Source organism: Protopterus annectens, chromosome 8.part0, assembly GCF_019279795.1.
Source record: "Protopterus annectens isolate FY-2018-M chromosome 8.part0, PAN1.0, whole genome shotgun sequence".
In the NCBI taxonomy this organism is placed as follows: Eukaryota; Metazoa; Chordata; order Ceratodontiformes; family Protopteridae; genus Protopterus; species Protopterus annectens.
In genome coordinates this window covers 1,713,613,778-1,713,635,747 of record NC_056741.1, presented here as the reverse complement: position 1 = coordinate 1,713,635,747, position 21,970 = coordinate 1,713,613,778, and the positions used below count along the sequence as shown (strand labels likewise).

Below are 21,970 nucleotides of genomic sequence, written 5' to 3'. Positions count from 1 at the left end.
ATTTCCAAAAAAAAAAAATTGGTTTAAGAACGAGACCTGCTGTACGTCAAACCACATTGTAAGTACCGCACCAAGTATATCATGGTATTGCTGTGACCATCCTTTACCAGACCTCCCAGTGCATTCCTTTTAATACTTCTTTCCAGGCTTCCTTATACAGAAAAAAGACCTTGCCCATTTGGTGGTTGATAGTTTCCCTGACATTTCAAATGCATACTCATTATGGATGGGGATAGTAGAATTTAAGGTAAAAAGCTTGGACTGCGAAATTTTTAATGAGGCTTATACTTACTCTTCATTTTTATGTTATGATTTAGCGGAGGAAGTTTTTATGTGTGTGTGTATATATATATATATATATATATATATGTGTGTATATATGTATATGTGTATATATATATACATATATATATATATATATATATATATATATATATATGTGTGTATATGTATATATATATATATATATATGTGTGTGTGTTTGCGTGTGTGTATGTATATGTGTGTGTTGTGATGTTTGAGCGTGCTTTCATTTTTTATTGTAGAAGAACTTCTTCAGAAAATGATTCCACAATATTAGCAAAAAAATATAAACATTAAGAAAAGGGCAATAAAATTAGTAACCACCAATAGCAAGCGTTCTGCCCTGTTATATTATGTCAGTGTAGCATTCACCTAGAATGGTAGTCAGATTCATGAATAAACATGCAAGGTAGCCAGGAAATATAAGGGAAGTAGAGAAGTCAGTTATTCCACTTCAGGGCACATTTCAAATTAATGTTATTTAAACCTGTAGTGTGTCCCAATTTCTGCAGACCTCTGCTGAGATTGTACTCTTATGCTGGCAAATCAGTTTGCACAGCTTTATACACCCTACCCCAATTACATGTCAGATCCCTGATAGATGTCCTCTGCATTATTCATTTAAGGATGCTCAGCTCACATAGCCATCCTCCCGCTTGTAATGTCAACTTGTGTGACTGTCAAATAGTTTTCACTCTGCAGCCCCCTACTGTACAGTATAGATATGCAGTTACTGTTGCTGAACCATCTTCCATTGACATGCCCTCATCTGTTGTACATTAGGTTGTTTCACCTGTCCTCTTTCTCTGTGTTAATTCCTATAATTCATCTGTATGGCCCTATTCATTACACACCCTTCCCCCGAGTGTTTATTTTGCATGGGCAGACCATGGACCATTACAGAATATTTTTACGACTTCAGTACAGAATGTCAGGAATGGAATATCACAACACTCTGCACTGGAGATAACACTCCTGTACTGTTTGGACCATATACTTTGCAGGCATACCTCTGAACTGTCCAGATATTCACAGGACATCCAGATATATTCCTTTTCAAATGTGTTGCTTTCTGCCATATCACCGTTATGATCTCAGGACTGATGTGACTGAATATTACATACATTTCAGTTCATATCTCTCACCTGTCCAGCTTTATGCAGAATGTCCACATTTTTGTCTCATTTTATATCTTTTCTTCCTGAAAATTTGGTATTCTGGCAAATCATTTATCTGTCATTGTGGATTGAAGTCAGAAAATGAGACATTTGATTTTTCAAACTTTATGATCTTTCCGTTTTACATTAGCATGAATGTTCTATCAACTTTCAACTATATATATATATATAAAACTATATATGTAAGAGAAATATTTCACAAATGTCCCTATTGAGCATTTGTCCCGCATTATGTATGGCTTTGTCCAAATGTCTTTTTCTAAGAGGTTGAGAGTTTGATTTCAATACTTCCCGTGCTTCAGGATGTGTATCATAACACAAAGCCCTGGTAATCTTAGATATTTCTGTAGGGAGTACACTATGTCAAATGTGTCATTGTTTCTGGGTCATTGTCCCCACATTATTTTGGCTTTTGTCCAGATGTCTTTCACTAGAGATTGACAATGATCTCTGACGCTCTGGTGATCATTGTGGCAGTCCGTGCAAAACCATGGACAGTCGGTGCTCTGGTTTCAGCAAGTTTGCTGTCTGTGTTCACTTAGTTTCATGGCTGGTAACACTGTTGCCAGCCACAAAACCTAGCTTAAATGTAGTACGCAGCACAAATATGTATTGCATGCCATGGACCACTGCCCACCACCATGCACACATGTTAACTCCTTATATGCTTTCCGTGAAGTCTACATAGTGTTCATTGAATCCTTGGGAATGTTAAAATGGAAAATTTAAATTCTCCCTTGGAAAGAAATGGTGTCTGGCCCTCTGCTACAGAGGTGTAATGAAAGGGGCAAGCTGATTCAGGGAATCCCCAAGCATTTTCAGCCCTCCTTTTCTTAATTGTCAAAGGGAATTGTTCTCCATATCCAATTTTAAACAAAAGAAAAAAACAGAATAGAGAGCCTTAATGGAATTCAGTTATGCAAACATTTAAGAAGTGGCAAAGGGATTGCAAAAAAGTTTCAAACTTTTCATAACCATGGACAATCCAAGTTTGAATTATTACTTGAGACCTTATAACGCTTTCCTACCTTGGATCCTTTTTTCCAAAAAGTCAGAATCTCCATTTTTCTCTTTGGCAACAGTTTGTTTCCGACAAATGGGCTCTTTAGGGGTACATATGGCATTGGGAGGAAAGTCTTCCCTTCCAAGGGGTCATTCCTCATCCTGCAGATCAGACTCTCTTGTTTTTACCTGTTCATCATAGGCTGACTCAAGGAGTGATAAGAACCAGTTCCTTCTTCACAGGTGGGAAAGGGGGTTTATTCAGAGATGTTCCTAATGTCAAACAAAGATCACTTCAGTATCTTACTTTCCTAAAGCTGTTTGGGATAGTGCCTATATTCAAAATGTCACTTCACAATGTGTTGTTTCTTACTCTTTCAAGTTTCTAAGTTTTCTGGTAGTACTAGACTTAAAAGATACTTGTCACACATGGCTTTTCACCCAGACTTCAAATGTTTAGTTTCTTGGGTCTGTGTCATGTTACCAGTTCTCTGCCTTATACTATCCACTGCACCAAGAGTGTTGACAATGTGTCTAGTTCCAATTATAGCTCATTGCAGGCTACAGGGTATCCGCATTTTTCAGTATTTAGATAACCTTATCTCTGCAGAATCTTTTTTCAGAATTTCAGTAATCTCTCTGTTAGGTGACAGATCTCTTGCACAACCTGGGATCCCAAGAGAATACTGAAAATTTCTTGACTCGCTCACATGGGATTGTTTCCTTGAGATGTCAACTAGACACATCATTTCAGAGAGATTTTTTTTCCACAGGAAAAAATAGATCTTTATTTAGATCTAGTTCTAAGGTTTTTGACTTCAGTGACTGTGAGGGACTACCACAGGCTTTTGAGTCTTGTGGCATCTATGATTCTCATACCCGTAGCAAGACTCCTCTTGAGAAGTATGCAATGATTTATTTGAAATTTCTTTGGTCCCAGCATCAACACCTTTTATCTTTTCAGAGACCATTACTGGGGTTTGTCCGAGTAGAAATCTTTTAGTGGGGTCAACAGATATCTTTAAATACAGGTCTCCCCTTCTCCCTACCTGCTCCAGAGCAGTCTGTCACCACAGATGCTTCGGAATTTGCTTGGGGAGCAGTTTCAGGAGGGATAAATGTGCAAGGGATGTGGAAAACCAGCGACAGATGAAAGCACATAAATACCAAGGAAATGCTTGCCTTGATCAAAGCACTTAAGTCCCTGATCCATATTTGGTCCCTGGCACCTCTTCAAGTTGTTGCAGACAACACCACAGTAATGCGGTACATCAACAAGCAAGGGGGAACCAGGACATACCCTCCTTTGCAGACTAGCCATGTTAGCTCAGGATCTAGCTTGACAGCACAGTCTCTTAACAGGCATCCTACATTCCATCAGAGGAAAATTGTGCTACAGACAAGCTGAGCAGGACCAATATAAACCCTCATGAATGGAAACTAGATCAGGGTGTCTTCCAAGATTTGATCCATCTGTGGGGGTTCTTAAAGGAGATCTTTGTCTCATCTCTGAACAGTCATAATTCTATTAAAACAACACAAGTAGGCTAACAAAACAAGTGGATATGTGGAAACTTACTTTAACAACAATGGACAATAAGCTCTAGGGCTTTGGCTATATTGCCTTTAAAGAGTATAAAAGGCAAGAAAAAGCAGGCATTTTTATATTATAAAGCAATTAAACAGCTTAGGGGACTTAGAGCATTTAAGAGCCCCACCACACCATTCAATTCATCCAATGAGGGTAATAAAAGGTTTCAAACTAGATGGACAGCTGTAGTTCACTGGTGTTCTGTTGAATGGATTAACATTGTTTTAAGACAGCCCTCTCAATAAGTAAGCTGTAAGAAGATATTAATGACTTTTATGTTCAGAATTAATTATACATTCCATTGCTTCCCATTTAGATAACCTTTTAGTTAACATTAATAATAAACTTAAAACTTTTGAGAAGGATATGGTGCATGGAAAGAAAATGGAAAGAAAATGAAATTAAAACATGTATGAGATTATTATGGTAGAGCCTTCCTTTGGAAGGCGAATCAGGAGACATGTCAGTCAGGTAGGTAGCAAGGTCCAGAATAACATACGTCTGAAACCACAGGGGGTTTCATTTGCCTCTTCAAATAGAACAGGTTTATTAACTGAATGGGAGATTGATTGATGCAGTCTTTCCCACTGTTCTGCCAGCACAAGAAGTTGTTTCATACCAACAACAATTCGGGAACTGACAGAAAAATGGTTAGCAATCCTTTTCTTATGACAAAAGGAGAGGTAGAACTAACGATGAAGATAATAATTTGTCGAACACAGAGAGAGTTTCAAAGCAAATAAGAGGGGTAAATGGTAATGACTGGCTATTTTAATTTTTTGACTCAAGGGGACTTTTCTAATGATTCTTTCAATAATGCTGTGGTTAATTTGTCTGGCTTTTATTACATTTTTTCTAGATGTGACACTTAAGAATGTAGTTTATTGTGATGTAGAGCATTCTTTTGATTAAAGTGAAGAGTATAGTTTTTATTCTTGTTTGTCAGAGGTGTGGGGGGGGGTGAATCTGAAGTAGATGCTTACTGTTTTAGACACTGCCAATATTAAATGTATTTTTTTACCACCGTTTAATAGTGAAGGGGTGCAACATTTTTCAGCAATGCTGAATTTTGATTCTAAAAAGACATATAGGGAGCTTTGATACAGTACAATTTGACTAAAAATGAATGGGAAGCTTTGAAAGACTTGTGCATGCATAAGGAATTGTTTTTTAAACCTGCTGACAAGTGCAATAAGGCTGTTATGCATTATGAACAATTTTTACAAATTTACCTGGAACAACTTTAATGACAGAACAGTGAATGAGGAAATCATTATGGAGGTATATTTGTGATCTTTGAGAAATTATGAAGAGCTGTTGCATAAGGGATATAGATTGGGGTATTTTAATAAGGAAGACCTAGAAAAAAATTTGGTATTAAAGGATGTAGCTTGGCTATGTTCTATTGACTCCCCCAAATGCTTAGATTCTCTTAACCCCCCTGGGCACCCTATAGTATAAGCCTATAATTATTTTTTTTTTACATAGAACTGGTCCATTACTTTATGAATTTTTGTACTCTGCTCTTAAACTCCCTTCATATGTTTGGGATACTTTGGATTTTCTATCTAAGTTAAATGGTTTAAAATGAAACACGAATATATATTGGCTCTCTTTGGATATGAAGTGTTTGTACATAATTAAGCATGTTTGTAGTACTCGGGCCCTTTTATTATTTTTGAGAGAATAGTCCCCTTTCTAGTTATGTTATTGAATTGGTACAATTTTGTGTGGATAATATTTTTTTTTAATTTAATTTAACAATATCATCAGTTGCAGGGTACAGCCATAGGGCACCTTTTGCCCCCATGTATGCGAACCTGTTAATGGAATTGTTTGAAACCGAGTACATTTATAAGCATGATTTTAAGAATTTTGTTATACATTGTTTTTGTTGTATAGATTTAAATTTTGTTTGTTGTGGTTGTCATGGCCAAATTGCAAATTTTGTAGATTTACAAAGAAATGGGTTCAGTTTATCTTTTGATGGACTACAGTAGGGCCATGATCTTGTGTATTTGGATGTTAAGTTGAAGGGCTGTAATAATGGGGAAGTTTCCATATCTGTAGACAGAAGGTTTGAGGATGGTGGGCAATACCTTTTCAGTACCAGCTGCCATCCGCCTCATTTACCATCCTTGCCTTATGGTGCATTTTTCTGTTTAAGAAGGTTGTGTTAATAATGAGGCTGATTTTTCTAAAGGAATAAAGTCTACTGTTAATATGTTATTATCTTGGGATTATCCTAGATCTGCAGTGAATAATGCACTTTGTAGGGCAAGGCAACAATTGGGGTTAAAAGATAAAAGTAGAAATTCTCAAGCTCAAGGTTAAAGAAATAGGGGAAAATAATATGCCTGTTCTATATAGTGATAGAAAGAAGCTGTATTTTGTTTAAACCCATACTGTGTTTAGTGACAGGTTAATAGATTTTGTCAAATTATTATTGGGGTTTCCTGCTGCTACTTGTTTTTTCTGCAATCTTGAATCAAGTTCCCCTTATCTTGCATAAGCAGGGCAGAAGTTTTAAAAATATGCTAGTATTTAGCAAATTTCAGATGCCTAATAATTTTATTAGTTAAAATCACTCTAATCCCAGTACGTTTCCATGTGGTGGTGGTTTGGGTTTATTACAAATTATTTTCTAAGATCAATGTGGTGAGTTTTAAACCAAGTGGAAGAGGTACTTTTAATACAGAAAGTGTTACAGATACACTTGAATGCCCCTGTAATTTGTTTTATATAGGTGAGAGCAAGAGAGCATTTAAATTAAGGCTGTTAGAACACGTCAGGGATATTAAAGTTTTTGAAATCAGTCCTGTTGCACAGCACTAAATTGTGTCATGGGGATCCATCTGGCAAGAACATATACCTTTTTAAGTATTGTGATACTGCTGCATTAAAACATAAATTGTAAAAGGAATACATCTACATTTTAAAGTTCAGCACACTAATTTATTTAGGTTTCAATACGGAATGTAAATGGAGATATTTAATTTGATTCTTTAATGTTTTTATTGTTCAATTATTTTTTATATTATATAAAAATGCCTGTTTTCCGGTCTTTTATTCTCGAAGGCGGTATAGGTGAGGCGCTAGAGTTTACTGTCCATTTTGTTGGCTGTTTGCTTGATATGGTACATTAAATTAAGTGTCTACATATCTGCTTGGTTTGTAAGCCTACCTGTGTTTATCTGTTCAACTGTTCTTGGGTGGCATATTAATTGTCAAAATTCTGTTTCAGGACTCTGTGCAAGAAGGCCTGGAAGATAGATGACTTTTCTTTAGTCAGGAATGTTCCTGTATGCCTTTCTACTCTGTTTACTAATATCCAGGGTCCAGGTTGGATCATTGTGGCAACTCCCTTCTGGCCTAGGCAACAGTGGTTCTTTTTGGAAATGGCCAAGGACAATTGCCACAAGCTTCTTCACAGACTGGATCTATTCGCACCTCTACATCAATCATCTTTAGTTGACTGCCTTAATGACAGGGTCATAATTCCTTTGGTACCTGTTTCCTGAGGATATGCAGTTTGCACTAATGGAAGCATAAAAGCATGTTACTAGACAATCATATACAATGGAATGGAAAAGGTTTTCTAGTTAATATCGACAGCATGACTAACGCCCATTCAGGACTAGTTCTTTTGTTGTACAATATTTGTATGATTTATCCTATGGCATTTCTTATTCTTATATCAAGGTTAATTTATTGACTATTTTACTGTGTCTGCCCATGGATCCTCTCCTTCAAGGCAGTCTCATGTCAAAATATTCTTCAAATGGGTTTTGCATAAGAGGCCTCCAAGTAAACTGATGACCCCTCCTTTGGATCTTAATTTTGTGTTCGAGAGGCTAACGTCTGCTCCATTTGAACCAGATAGTCTAGTTGACTCGAAGTTCTTAACATGGAAAACATATTTATTGATTGCTCTGACCTCTGCAAGAATGTTACCTGAGTTGCAAGCTCTTACAGTGAGTCAATCCTACCTCATTTTTCATTGGGATAGGATTTCTTTGAGAACTAACCCTCCTTTTTTGCCTACACTGTTATCCAAGTTTACTTTAAGTGAAGCTACCCATCTCTCTGGAGGGAGAGAGTATACTCCATACCATGGATGTTTGCAAACAACTCCAGTACTATTTTGACAGAACTAAATCTTTTAGATCTTTGGATCAGTTCATTTATTGAGAAGTTAAAAAGAATTGAGAACCATGACAAATCTATTTCAGGCTTGGTCAAGGCCCACTCTACCAGGGCCTTGACTTCTCCTATGGCTTTTTGGAAAGGGTTGGATGCTAGAAGCTGCTCCTGGGTCCTCTGTACGTACTTTTACAAAGCATTATAAGCTTGATTCCTTCTAGGTCTAGATTTATGTAATGCTCAGATCGTTCTCCAGGGGCTCCTGGACCCTTCTCTTTCCTTCCCCCAAATGTAGTTTAGTGATGGTCATTTACCCATATAGCTAAAGTTACTGCAAAAGTGATCAGTATGAAGAACATAGATAGTAAAGCTGTGCAAGTTGAACTTACAACAATACATGTTCAAATGATCATTGTTGCAGTAGCTGCTCCCTCCATCCTCCTTTTTTATTATTATTTTTTTTATGCCAGAATGTAGACATCTATTTTTTTTATTTCTAACATTATCCTTTCAGGGATCAGCCTCCCTCTGTTTGCTGGCAGGAAAGTCCTGAAGGGCTTTGTACCCAAAGTAGGCTTTTAGTCAGCTCTGCTAGAGAGAGAGAGAGAGAGAGAGCAAAGGCAACAGTTGAAATTTGCAGGCCGCCATTTCAGTTTTACAGTCAGATGTTAGCTTGCGATCTAGGTGACCTCATGGAGTATGAAATACAGAATAAGTCAAGTTAGGTGAAGGGTGGTGGTTGTCATTTCTTTGGGGGGGTTGTTTTGTTTTTTTGGGGGGGTTGTTTAGGTCTTGTGTTCATTTCCCATTTTTGGTAACTTTCTGTGTAGTTTTGTGTATCCTTCACATCTCTCCAAGTTTAATCTGTGTATTTATTTCTGCCCACTTCTCTAGAGCATCATGCTGGTTTACTGGCTACTCTAAACTTTGGATATGTATTGCATTTGCCTTCGCCTTTGTGATTAAGATCATGGCTGAAAAGGGTAAATAAGTAATTATTTAATTGGCTAGTATGTAAAATAACAAATCCATCAGGTAACCTTAAATAGCTTCTGCTGGCCAGGATTTTTTTCCTGCTGACATATTAACATATGATCCAGTTGTCATTACCGAAACCCTTGATCTAACAAAGCTGGGTATTACCCATAGCGTGTGATTATGTGAAGGCATAGTTCCTAGGCTTGCAGTCCTGGGGACTGTTGAGAAGCCCAGCCCAAATTCTCAGTTCACCTAAGCACTGAAGACTCATTTTGGAATTTGGCTGTTAATTTCTGAGAATTTAAGGGAGATCAGAGTTTCAATTGCCACCCCTGATATTCGGTTTGTGCTCTTGGAAATTGTGTTCTCAGCTGAGTAAACTACCTTTGAAAATGTTCTTTTATTTTGTTTAATATTGTGCTCTGAATGATTCATTTTATTTTTTTGAAAACTGATCAGATGAGTGAAGTACAGAGAATATTCACTTTGTGAAGTTTCACTGGGTTTGGCTTCATGCTGGTTTTGCTTCAAAATGAAGTGTGATTGCCATAAAACTGCATTTAGTATTTTGTCTGCCTAATACATCTTCACTGCCAAATTTAAATGCTTTGGGAACTAGAATAATTACCTAATGGCTAAGCTTTGCCCTTAAAGCTAAAATGTTCCAAGGCAGTTCTTTGATGGCTCGTAGGTGATCATATAATTAATGCATTAACTACACATGATATGTACCACTGGTGAATAAAGCAGAACAGATTGAAAGGCATGCCATAACACAGACTGCAAGAACACTGTATTAAGTAAAGCAATTTTAAAGTATTTGGTGATATAATAGCTTTAAACTTGTGCTAGTTGATGGAAGCCTATGAAGAAATACATGACCATAGTTTGACATTGAATTCATTAAAATCTTTCCTTTACATTAAATGGAAAGCAGAAGCTGATGTTTCTCTGGAAAGGAATGTATACATGTGTTTCTTGCATTTCTCTTTCAGACCCATTAAGTGATCTGTCAGACTGATCTAAGAACATCAATAAAATGAGAGCAAAGGATAAATCGGAGTCGAGGAGCAAAGCTGATAGAAAAAAATCAAAGGAGTCAAATGTTGAAGGAAACCTTGCAAGTGACTCTTCAAAGGGGTAACTTTTTTCTGGTATAATTAAATTTTACTGTTGCACACAAGTAATTATGTGAATATGTACTTCTGCTACTAAAATGTCAAGGGCATGTTAACTTTAGAAAGTCTTTCTTGGCAGATCATTTTGTCATCTTTCCCTTCCCACCTCTTGCTCATTTACACTTGAAAGAAGTGGTAGAGATTTGCTATGTTTGCAGATATAACTGAAAGCTGAGACGTCAGATTTGCATGATATCTGCTTTTGACCTTCTGTGCAGAAAGGGGAAAAGGGATTTTCATTCCTTCCAGAACGGTAATAAGAACTTTGAAATTAGATCAACATAAACACGAGTACACAGATTGATCACAAATATACCTATTTTGGTGTCCGCAGTAGTAACCACTTTAACAGATTCTCTACTCTTTTATATTAAAATGTTTAGTAGGAGGATCATTCAAATGACTTCTGTGCAAATTTCTTTCACTTAGTCACTTGGACTTGTACATTGGAATATTTACTATATGAAGGTGTAGCCAAAAATTTCAGATTTATGCACCAAACTCCTATGATGGTCCCCCTTCCCATCAATGCAACCCCTTTCCCATATGTTATATATTGTATATATTGATTAAAATGCAGCACTTGTATTACAATTCTTATGTCTGAGTGCTTTAAATTGGATACCTGATAATACAAAGTCATTCTGAACACTGTTACCTTCTTTGCTAGCTTTATATCGATCTAATTTTAGTTGTTTCAAGGCAGAACACATGCTGCTGCTGCATGAGGCAAAATGATACGCCATTAAATTTGTGCTCCGTGTTTTACATGATCTGTATATCTTATCTATAAACTCATAACTTCAAATATGCTGAGTAGCTCCAGACTTGAGCCAGGAGTTAGGTACAGGAAAACGAGTACCTGATAAGTAAAAATTTAAATCTATTATATGTACCTTGTTTGTCTTGTGTTAAAACTTTATTCAGACACTGTTGAAATTATTTCATTTATTTACATCCCTGTATTTGTACTGTGCACCTGTTCACTTGGTAGAAGTTACCATGACCATCTTCCTTGTCCTCTGTGATACCCTGGCTTGGAGAACACATCATTTCCTTGCAGCTATGTTCCCCAAATCCCCGATGATTGAACAGCATGCAGTATATGGCACAGTGTGTTTTTGATTTGTTGTTGTCTGTGACTTGGTGTGGCCCATGGTGGTATGGCTTTGGTGGGAAGAGGTGGGACGCAATCTAAAATTTAGTTTTTTTTTTTTTTTCCCCAAGCTGAATGCTATGCAAGTAGTGCCTTTTTTTTTTTTTTTTTTTTTTTTTTTTTAAGAACAATTTTGTTTGCTCTTTGTCTAGAATTGTGCAACTATTTTAACAGGTGTGAGGGGACAAATCGGGCCTCATTAGGGATGTAGGAAAGCTTGCCTCCAGCAATTTTCCTTTTAAGTATTTTTTGCTGAAGCTTGCTATATATGTATGTATTTTGTACTCTTAGATGGCTTTGATTCCATGAACCAGGATGCAGGTCCTGTATTCAGTGCTCTGTCTCTCTCTCTCTCTCTCTGATCTGTTGGTTGGATGTCACCACTGTTATGGAAAGGTCAGAAATTAGGGGCATTAAGACTGTATTCTACACAGATGTGTTATAACATGGTGATTGATTTTATAGAGATAGGGTATGGAAGAGTTTGACACCACTGGGGTGATAACTTTAAAGTAACAGAGAAAAGTAAAATGTGTTCTGCTTTCTAGTAGCTTTTATTTTTGTGCAACCAAGAGAACAAAGTCATATATATGTCATTGTTTTTAAAAAAGTACTGCTTTGAATGTTTATGCTAATATTGCTTTTGCTGAATGTGTTTTGTTGTAAAAAAAAACAATAAAAATATTGCAGTAATTCTGCAGTACACTTCCAAGCTATGGAAAGGACTAATGATTACTATTGTAAAGAACAGTGCCAGGATAAGTCTGGAAACGTCAGCTGTGATTTGCCCTTGTGCAAACTTGTATGTAACCACATGCAGTAGGAAAACCAGGCCTGATTTAGTTCAGCTAATTTGTGCATCGAGAGCAGCACATGGAGAATGTTTTACAGGAGTCTGACAGGTAAGTGGTCACTCTGTCACTGATCTGCTTTCCTTGAAGTCAGCTTCCTCCGACTGTGCTACTTGCTAAATGTGGTCAGTGAAACATCACTGATCCTACAGGTACTATTTTCACCCTTTCTTGGTTTCTACATACTTATGTATTCATGGTGAAGGCAAGATACCCCCTGCAAAAATGATTTAAATGTGTTTAGTATGTTTGACAGATTATTTCTATATTTTAGATTTATAAGATTGTACTGGGAAGATTGTCACTTAAGGTCTTGTACTGGATCAGTATATGGAAGTTTTGTTTTTCCTTCGCAGGCTTAGACTTTGTTTACAACTAAAGATAAATTAGATGGGGGAGGAGCACAAAAATGTTTCTTTTGCCCATCTGCATAAAATGGGATTGCTTTTGCTGTTATTTCCTTTCAAATCAATATATATCATGAACTATTCAGTAGAACACTGCCTTCAGTTAGTTATGCAGTTTAGAAGCCCCTATAATTACTAGATGGGGCAATACATTGTTGGCTTTCACTGGGAATATTACTGTTTTATTGTAATGTTTTAGAGATGTGTCCTATTAATTAGGGCATAGCCATATATTAGAGATATGCCTTGTTAATAATCTGTGTTGAGCATATCATAGGGAGTATGCATACACCTACATTTGATGCAAATAATTTTGTCTCCAAATCTAACTATTGGTCTCTTAATATCTTGTATACAGTTAATACTGGTTATTTTCTTTTACAAATACTCTTAGTTGTATAACCATATAACTGCATCTTTTTCTATTCTAATTAGTAGTAGGCTTTTTATTATGCCTCTCTCCCACCACTCTGTTTTTCTTTTCATGTTTTTGGACAAGACATGGAAATTGTTATAGTAAGTTTGTTCATGCTAAAAGAATCTAAGAATATCATAATCCCCTTCAGTGGTTTAAATGGAGTTCTCCTGTGAGATATACAGAAGGAAAGGATGGAAGGGTTTTTTCTGCCTTTCAAAATGCTTTATACACTGATCTTTTGCCCAAAGTCAGCACTATTGGTTTGTTGGATACACTTTGGCTTTTGTCACCTTTAACCAAGGACAATAGTCATGACCGCCAATCTCACAGTGGCTTTCCACAGCAGACTTGGTTTCTGACCTTCATTGACAGTTACAAAAGGGTATTAATCTCAATTTCTGTTCCTGTCAACTTTAGTATTATTCTCTTGCTCCTAATACAATAAGGTATGAATTTCATATTTCTAACATCTATTACTACAACTTTTTAGATTAAAAACACTGAAATGGTTACTGGCTTATTTGCAATCATTAAAATATAAGTAAATGACAAGACTGGGCAGGCTTTATTTTGGTACTCTCTCTTCCTATTATATCCATAAGATTACAGGAAAAGAGAAGCTAAACACCCTTGCCCCCCCCCTTTTAATGTCAAATTCTTAAGTTCAGTATGCTTCTGAGATCATAAATTTGCCACTGGATGAGGTATATAATGCATCAGTAATTGCTGTTTCTGCTATACCAGCCTTTTTTGTAGCTTGCCACAAGTCTGTAAGCCTATTATTTTTGGATCGAAAGTCATTTTCTCTGTAACACTGTCAAATATAAGGCAGAATTCCTCTTCTCCCACATTTGAACCCATACTGGTGCATACATTTCAAATCTCTCGTCTGTTCCTACAGATCATCTAGTACTAATCTAGAAAAAAAAACATATAGGGATCTATCTAGTAATGTAATTGGGTAATACACTTGCATCATTTACATCTTCCTTCCTATAGATAACTACTACTGATTACTGTTTTCATGATTCAGAGAAATTTGAATTTCCCAAGTATTGTCCAAACTACTAGCTATTATTTTCATGTTGTGTATATATATCTTTTTTCTGCCTTGATAATTGCTATATTGTCCATTTTGGACATTATTTGTAGTTTTGTAGTCCTCTTAACACACCTGTACTCATAGCCAGCTTTAGGCACCAGAGAATCCTCCCATTGCTGGGGACCCCCTGTTCCTGGGGGACCCCAACCACAGCAAGTTATCATATTGTGATATTTTGTAATATGTCTGTCAAAACAGTAAACACTAGTACAGCAATCCTGTATACTTCAGGTTGGGGAACAATGAGGAGGAAAAAAAGTATTAATTTCTTGATTCTGCTCTTTAGCCTGAACGGGGTTGTGATGTGATCCTAATAGCATGAAGAAGAAGATGATGATGAGCATGAGCAAGATAAGCAGTAGAGAAATCAGCAGCCAACAGTGACCACTCTCAGTGCAAACCTTAAGAAGCACAGTTTTCAGGGATGGTTTTCTCTTTCTTGGAGTTTTACAAATACTGGCAAAACACCAGAGACTATAACTTTCAACTTCTTTGCTAAAGTATTCAGTGCAATAAAAAAATATATATTAAAGGCTCAAAATCAAGAACATAATTTTAAATATTACTCTAATTCATTAAATTAATAGAATAACACATTTTGAATCAAGGTGAATTTTTTGACAGTATGAAGTATAAAACTCTGTCTTACTTTCATAAGTTCTTAAATATATCACAGAAGATTTAGACACTTAGATTTTCAAGGATTCTGGTATCCCCCACTCCCCAGACTGTATAAATGGATTTAAAGGGACTCCCTTAATCATCCTTAACTGTGTGGGGGGCCCCACAAAAACTGCTCCTGGTTGGAGAAAAATTAGGAGGAAAAAATGTAACTTTCTAATTAACCTGAGTAGGGCTATGATATGACCCTGTTTGATTAAAGCTGATAATGCCTTTTGCTCTCAACTGCAGCCATTCTAAAACCAGCCCTGTCCAGATGTGTGTGTACAGAAGATTATTGGGGGGGGGGTGGAGGTGGTTGTGTGGTTATTACTTTAATTTTCATCATAGTCAAACCTTAGAGGTTTGCACAGGAGGTCATTATAGCTTGTGTTTGGGCTGGGGACGGTGTGGTCATTGCGTCTTTTACTTTTCTCACAAACCTCAGAGATGTGCAAATAAGGTTACTGTAGCTTGTGTAGGGGCAATGTACTGTCTAGGAGCAGCAACAATAGAGTACTGTAATCATTTTTTTGACTTTCCTCACAATCCGACATCAGGCACGTATAGAACTGGTTACCTTTGCAGACATGCATAGTTTGCCTCCTCTCCCCGTAACCCCCCAGTCACTTGAAATGTGTGGTAATTTGAATCTCTGCTTTTATCCTGATCTAACACCAGAGGGATTCATGGGCAGTGACTGTCTTTTTTAGGAAGTTAGGGAGGCAGGCAGTATTCCCAGACAGGGTCTGTGTATCCTACAACAACTGGCTTGTTAGTTTATTGTGAGCTACTATTTTGTCAGCTTTGAATATTAAGCCTTGGGCACAACTAATGTCTTCTTTGAAAGAAATTAAAAAAAAAAAAAAAAAGACTGAAATTCTTTTCTTAGTTGTGATTTTTGTTTAGCTACCATTTGGATTACTAGATTGTGAAAATGTTCTAAAATACATCCCAGAGCATCTATAACCCTGTGGCTCCTGGAGTCCTGGCTTATATGAGATATTTCCTAAATGGCTATTAACTGGTGTGGAAAGGTATGTTGAAAGGATGCAAGGAAAACTAAATATGAACAGCAGCACTGAATTTCTTTCCTTAATCATAATTTTTATTCAAGCCATGATTGGATGAAAAGGTTGTATAAAAAGAAAAAAATAAATAAAATGCAAATCAGAGCACATAGAAAGTTACAACTTACTGAAAAAGCTTAAGAGTAAAGCAAAGTGTGGGAAAAGATAAAAAAGGTAATGTGCATAGATAGCATAGGGATCCCAAGATGGAGACAGAAATGAGGTATGGATGGTGTGCATGTGTAGGGGGGGGGGGGCTGAAACAGTAGGCTTAGGGTGCCAGTTCACCTAAGTCAAGACCTGCACATAGTTGTAATGCATTATTGTTGCAATTAAATTCCAATAACTATAAATGTCTGTTTGTGAGATGGGCCAACATAGTGTGGTACATAGGCCTGTTGTAAGAGCATTGTATGTATTTATTTTACATTTGTTTACTGGGAATGTCCAACTGGGCAGTACCCATTTTCAGCAGAGGCCCAGGGAGAAAAGCTCCACATAGTAACATTACATAAAGAAAATATAGACATAAATGTTGCATTTCATAAAGAAAACCGACACAAATTAAAAATCTTTTATATATAATGGTGAGATACATAACAGGGTATCTTATTTTACAGTACTTACAATCAACAATGGTAATTAAGTAGATCTAGTGGAGTTTATCTACAGTTACAGTGGTACAGTTGTTCAATATATGGTGAACGTGAAGTCCATAGGGTCATAGGAAGTTACTAGGCTAATGGCCCTAGGGCCCTTATAAGCCTAGCCAAGTTATTTCCAAGATTGTCATCTAATGCTAGTGATCAAGAGGGACACAGGTGGATCCCCCCCCCCCCCCCAGGGTGAATTTATGGTTTTCCATCCAATTGTCCAGATTGCGTTTGAAGAGGGCCAATGAGGTGCTCTATTTGACATGAAGTGGGAGTCTGTTCCAAAGGTGTGGTAGCCTCTGGGAGACAAATCTATTAATATCACATACCAGGTTAAGGTCTTTAGAACAAACAACCTCTGTACCATTTGACTTGAGAATATGCAGCATTTCCAATAAAGTAGGGTTAGAGATTGCTTTCTATGTAAAGCAAGATCACCTCTGAGTAGTCTGTATAAAACAGAAGACAGTGATTTCAGACTATTCACATAGGACAGATGCAGAAGACCTTGAATTTTCCTTGTGCAGAACCTTTGTGGTTTCTTCAGTTGCTGCAGGTGCTTGGAAAGGTACATACCAAAAGGGGTGTTGTACTCAGTTATTGGTCTGATGATGGAAGAATACAGGGAGGTTATAACTTCTTTTTTTCTGGAGGCAATACCCTTACTTATGAGATGAGCAATATAGAATGCCCCTCTTACCACTGTGGAGACATGGTGATCAAAGATAAGACTGCTGTCAACCTGTGTGCCCAGGTTTCTTTCCACTCTGTGTACTTAGGTTGTTGCTATTGATGTGGTAGTTAGCAGGAACATTGCTCTTATTGAAAGGGATGATAATACATTTTTTTTGCATTGAGTTTAAGGCCATGACTTTGGCTCCAGTCACTTGTTTAAGACCCTCTTGTAGGATGTTGACCTCATTTGGAGATTCTATCACCACTCCCATTTTGCAGTCATCAGTAAACTTCATCAGCCACAGACCTTTAGTTTTTGTTTGTACTTCGGAGAAGTAGTTTCCAAACATTAGAGGTCCCAGGACTGATCCCTGTGGAACACCACTCGTTACAGGTCTGCTGTTGGACGTGAATTTGTGTATTTTGACTGTGTTCTGTCAGTGACCCATCTAATGAAATAAGGGTTGAAACCTAGCTGGGTGAGTTTGTCAGTGATGCCGGAGTGGGGGATAGTGTCAAAAGGCTTGACAAGGTCTAGGTAGGCTCAGAATTACTTGGTGTGCCACATGGCTTACCTTTGGTTGTAGAGTGTTGAAATAACTGATTATATGGCTGCTTATATAGTTAGAAAATACAGCTAAGTTAGAGATTATGTCTAGTCACTTAAAGTTTCATTACATAAAAGTAGACAATAGAAAGGTAAAAAATGAGGAAGAAAGTCAGGATGAGAATATCGTAGGAAATGGAGATAGTCCGTGTACAGTGTAGGAAATGGAGATAGTCTGTGTATAGTGTGTTTCTAAGTTGTTGAATAAGGAAATGGATAGATAGTGAAATATTCTTAAGAATAATGGAGAGGCTGTAAGTTGTTAGGAGGAAGAGTGTGTGGTTGCCTTAGTAATGCCCTTGTAGGGATAGTTTTTGAGTTTAGGAGAAGGAGATTATAGTTGTTGAGAATTAGCAAGGGCTGTTGCATGAGCAGAGCCATGAATCAGATAAATGATCTTTAAATAGTCTTGAATCAGGCTAAGTTTTAAATTTCCAAGGGCAGATAGTAGCTTGCAGTGAGAAACAATGTCAAAGGCCTTGGACATATTTAGAAAGACTGATCCTATTGTCCCTTCATTTCTGAACTGGTTTATAGTATTGGTAAAGCTGAGAAGTGCAGCAGTAGTGCTATGATAGTCTGAAGCCAAATTCGGCAGGTAGGTTGTCAGCTGCTAATGTGGTAGGTTTGAGTTTTCTTAGAAATTTTTCTCTGACTTTAGTGGAGATGGTTTGGAATGAGAAAGTGTCTTGGTTACTACTGTATGTTAGTTGTTGATGCTTGATGGTTTCGGTTATGCTTGGTTAGAGATAGAATCATGTCGAAGTACTTGTTGAAATGTTCTGCAATGGTCTCAGTGCTGTTTAGTCTATTGGGGGTGTGGGTTGTCTTGACCAGGGTGGAGGATTTTTTTGATTGTGATGCAAAGTTTTTGTGGATCTCTTTTTTTTTCAGTTGTATATTGGTGTAATAATGTTTTTGTCTTATTTGATTTTTGATCTTATTTCTGATTTTTTTATATGCCAAGTAATGAGGTTGAGTTTTGTTAGTATGCCATAAGGCCCAAGTTTTTTGTCTTAGCTTGAGGAGGGTTCTGGTTTTGTATCTCAGTTAAGGGTATAGTTAGCTTTAAGCCAGACTATTCTGGGAGATGCCATTCTGTTAAGAATGTTAAGAAAGATAGGATTAAAATATTTGACTGCATCATCTAGGGACGGAGTCCAGTTATATATTTCTTGGGGGTTGTTTTTTTCTTAATCTGGATTTGGCAAAAATGATATGTTTTGTAGGGTTAATGTTTTACCCAAGTAGGTAGGTAGGTGAGTATGTGGTCACTAAGACTATTGGGAAGACAGCCAGCGTTTTGTTAGTGAGAGGGTTTGTTGGTCAAGGTGCAGTCTAGAATATAGAGTCTGTTCTGGTAGGGTTCTGGATAATTTGTGTAAAACCATAGAGGTTGATATGATTACTGGGGGTTTGTGAGTTGCATGTTAGCCAGTGTTTAGATCACCCACGATGATGGTTTCATGGCTAATACTTGAGATGGATTGGAGTATGTGCTCAATTGTGGAAATATTACCTGGTGGGATATAAATGGCTATTATGGTTTTGTACTTGTTAGGGTTGATTTGTAATTTAGACAGTAGTATCTTGGGGTTAGGAGTCATGTTGACATTTTAGCTGTTGTAGAATGAGGTTGTTCTTAAATAATATGACTATATATTCCTCCTCTTTTTTTGTTTTTCTGTCTGCTGTTAGTATGTTATATCCTGGAGGTGTTATTTCACTATTGGCAATGTGTGGTTTCAACCAAGTCTCTGTTAAAATGGCTATATCAGGGGAGCAGAGGGAGAGGGTAGCATGAAGCTCATGAACCTTATCAGCAATACTTCTGAGATTTAAGTTTAGAAGTAACAGGTCAGATAATTTGCAGGGTAGGTTTAGTATACTTTGTGTCTGACGGTGGGTGGAGGGGGAGTAGGAAGGACCTGGATTACAATGCATATTGCCACTTATGAGTTTGTTGGATATGTTTGTTATAGTGTGAAGGTATTTGGATACAAGCTTGAGGTACTTGAGTGAGAAGTTTTTTGGTGCTTTTCTAAGGGGGATATTTGGAGTTTCACTTGATTTGAAGAAGGTGGTCTTAAAGATAGCTGGTGATATTTCTCTGAAGGTGGTGTGTTTTTGGGAGTGGGTGGATGTACTTTTATGGTTAGCTTGAGAAGTGGTAGGTTGTAAAATGTGCAGCTGTAGACAGAAGTATAACTAATATTCCGTGTAGTGGTAGCATGTTGGTGTGTGCGTGGATTGTTTATGGACTAGAAAATTTACTTACAATTAATGTGCGAGCTTAGGTAAATTTGTGAAAAGTGGGATTCTAGACGTTCAAGGTGATAATTATGAGTGAAAAGGAGGTTAGAATGTTTGTGTATGGTCTCTATATGAAAGGAGTTTGGTGTACAGTTGTGTTAATAGTTATGGGATTGATTGGCTTGGTGGATAAGGTGGGTGTGGTCTGGGTAAAAATAAATTTAGCTGATCTGGGGGTGGGTAGGAATGGAGGGGAGGGGACTGAGCCAGATTGTCACAGGTTGCACCACTAGGGCTCATCATAGGAAGAAAAAACAATCGGGGGGAGCAAAGAAGATCTCATGAGCCACTTGCTTTTAAACAGGAGCACAAAGGTTAAGTTAGAATAGGCATGCCAAAGATGCTTGTAGACTAGTAGGTTAGGTTTCTAGTCTAAAAACCTGTACTACTGTTGTAGACTGTTTGACTAGGTTAAAAATAAGTTGGCAGCAGAAATTAAGTGGGAGGTAAAGGGGACTCTGTGGAGAAACAAGAATTAAACACCAACAGTAGATGAGCGGGACGGGGGGGAATAGTCAGTGTGCATGTCACTTTTCAAATGCAGGTATGTTAAAACAGTTTATATGCTTGACAAAATCTGTAGCTAAGCAAGGGGTCGCATACATCGAGAAGAGTGGCAATATAAAGCCAGTAGAGGGGAACACACTTTTTTTGGGGGAAGTAGTCTTCTCGTTCATGCAAGTTTAAGGCAGAGTGGCAATCGCACCAACCCCTGGTTAAGATGAAGCAGGCTGGTCTAACAGTAGTATTTAAAAATGGTGCCTGTCTAGTCTTGGTACATTTGAAACCTCAGGACTGATGCTTGGACCTTCATTTCAATCTGTGAGTACTACTCAGTTTGCAACATGAAATAAAACCTTGCTTAGGAGGGCTGGCAGTGACATGGTGATTCCTAAACTGGAAGCATCTCGGGAGTCCCCAGTTTGACATTTGTTGGGGGGCCCCCAAAATGCTAACACCAGCCCTGCCTGTACCAATGTCATTGGTGAAAACTTTTTAACCAAGAATTCACATTGGTCAAGGAGTTTGAATATATTCCTGTACAGTATTATGCCAAAGTTTGCATGTCTTCTAAATCTTTCCTTTCTACACCTTCAAAATGTATTTTCTATATATTTTTTTTCTTTTTGATTGGGTGATTTTAGTTGTTTTTATGTTTTCATATTTATAGCTACTGCTATATTCTCTTCAGCTAACTCTTGAACATTATCAGAAAAGTATTTACATATTACACATGAATTCTAATAATCAAACCATATCACCCTTACCCCCTCTCTTTTGGATTTCCATCTGCCATATCATTGTAGAGTTTCTACAGTTATTTCAGCCAAAAAGTTCTTATTTAATCCCCCATCGTTGTTCCTTTAGATCCTCTTGGTAAGCATTTTGCGTGTCTCTTTAGATCCTTCATTTATTTTATCTCTTGGTAAACATTTCTGCATGTCTCTTGAAATTGAATTTGCCTGACACAATGTGGATTTTGGTGTCTCCCATTGACCGTGACTGCTATTCAGACTTCCAATTAAGGAAAATGGACACTTTTTTTAGCTTTGTATATTCAGTAACAAAAATGTGATTTCAGGAGAAATTCTAAAATAGTAATGCAACTTTATATGCACATGTATATCCACTACTGCATCCAGAAATGTCTAATCCATTCACTGTATGTAAGTCACATCTGCACC

The 21,970-nt window shown here is 37.3% G+C and overlaps 2 protein-coding genes across 2 annotated transcripts in view; one reads left to right on the top strand and one right to left on the bottom strand.

The window, feature by feature from the left end:
- Positions 1 to 21,970, bottom strand: part of MLYCD (malonyl-CoA decarboxylase) — a 1,175,690-nt gene that overhangs the window by 241,195 nt on the left and 912,525 nt on the right. The window lies entirely within an intron of this gene.
- Positions 10,192 to 21,970, top strand: part of LOC122807952 (DNA topoisomerase 1-like) — a 559,610-nt gene continuing 547,831 nt past the window's right edge. Inside the window, exon 1 of the mRNA XM_044078985.1 lies at positions 10,192 to 10,335. Within this exon, the coding sequence (XP_043934920.1) occupies positions 10,235 to 10,335 (101 nt within the window). The 5' untranslated portion in view covers positions 10,192 to 10,234. The remainder of the gene's footprint in view (positions 10,336 to 21,970) is intronic.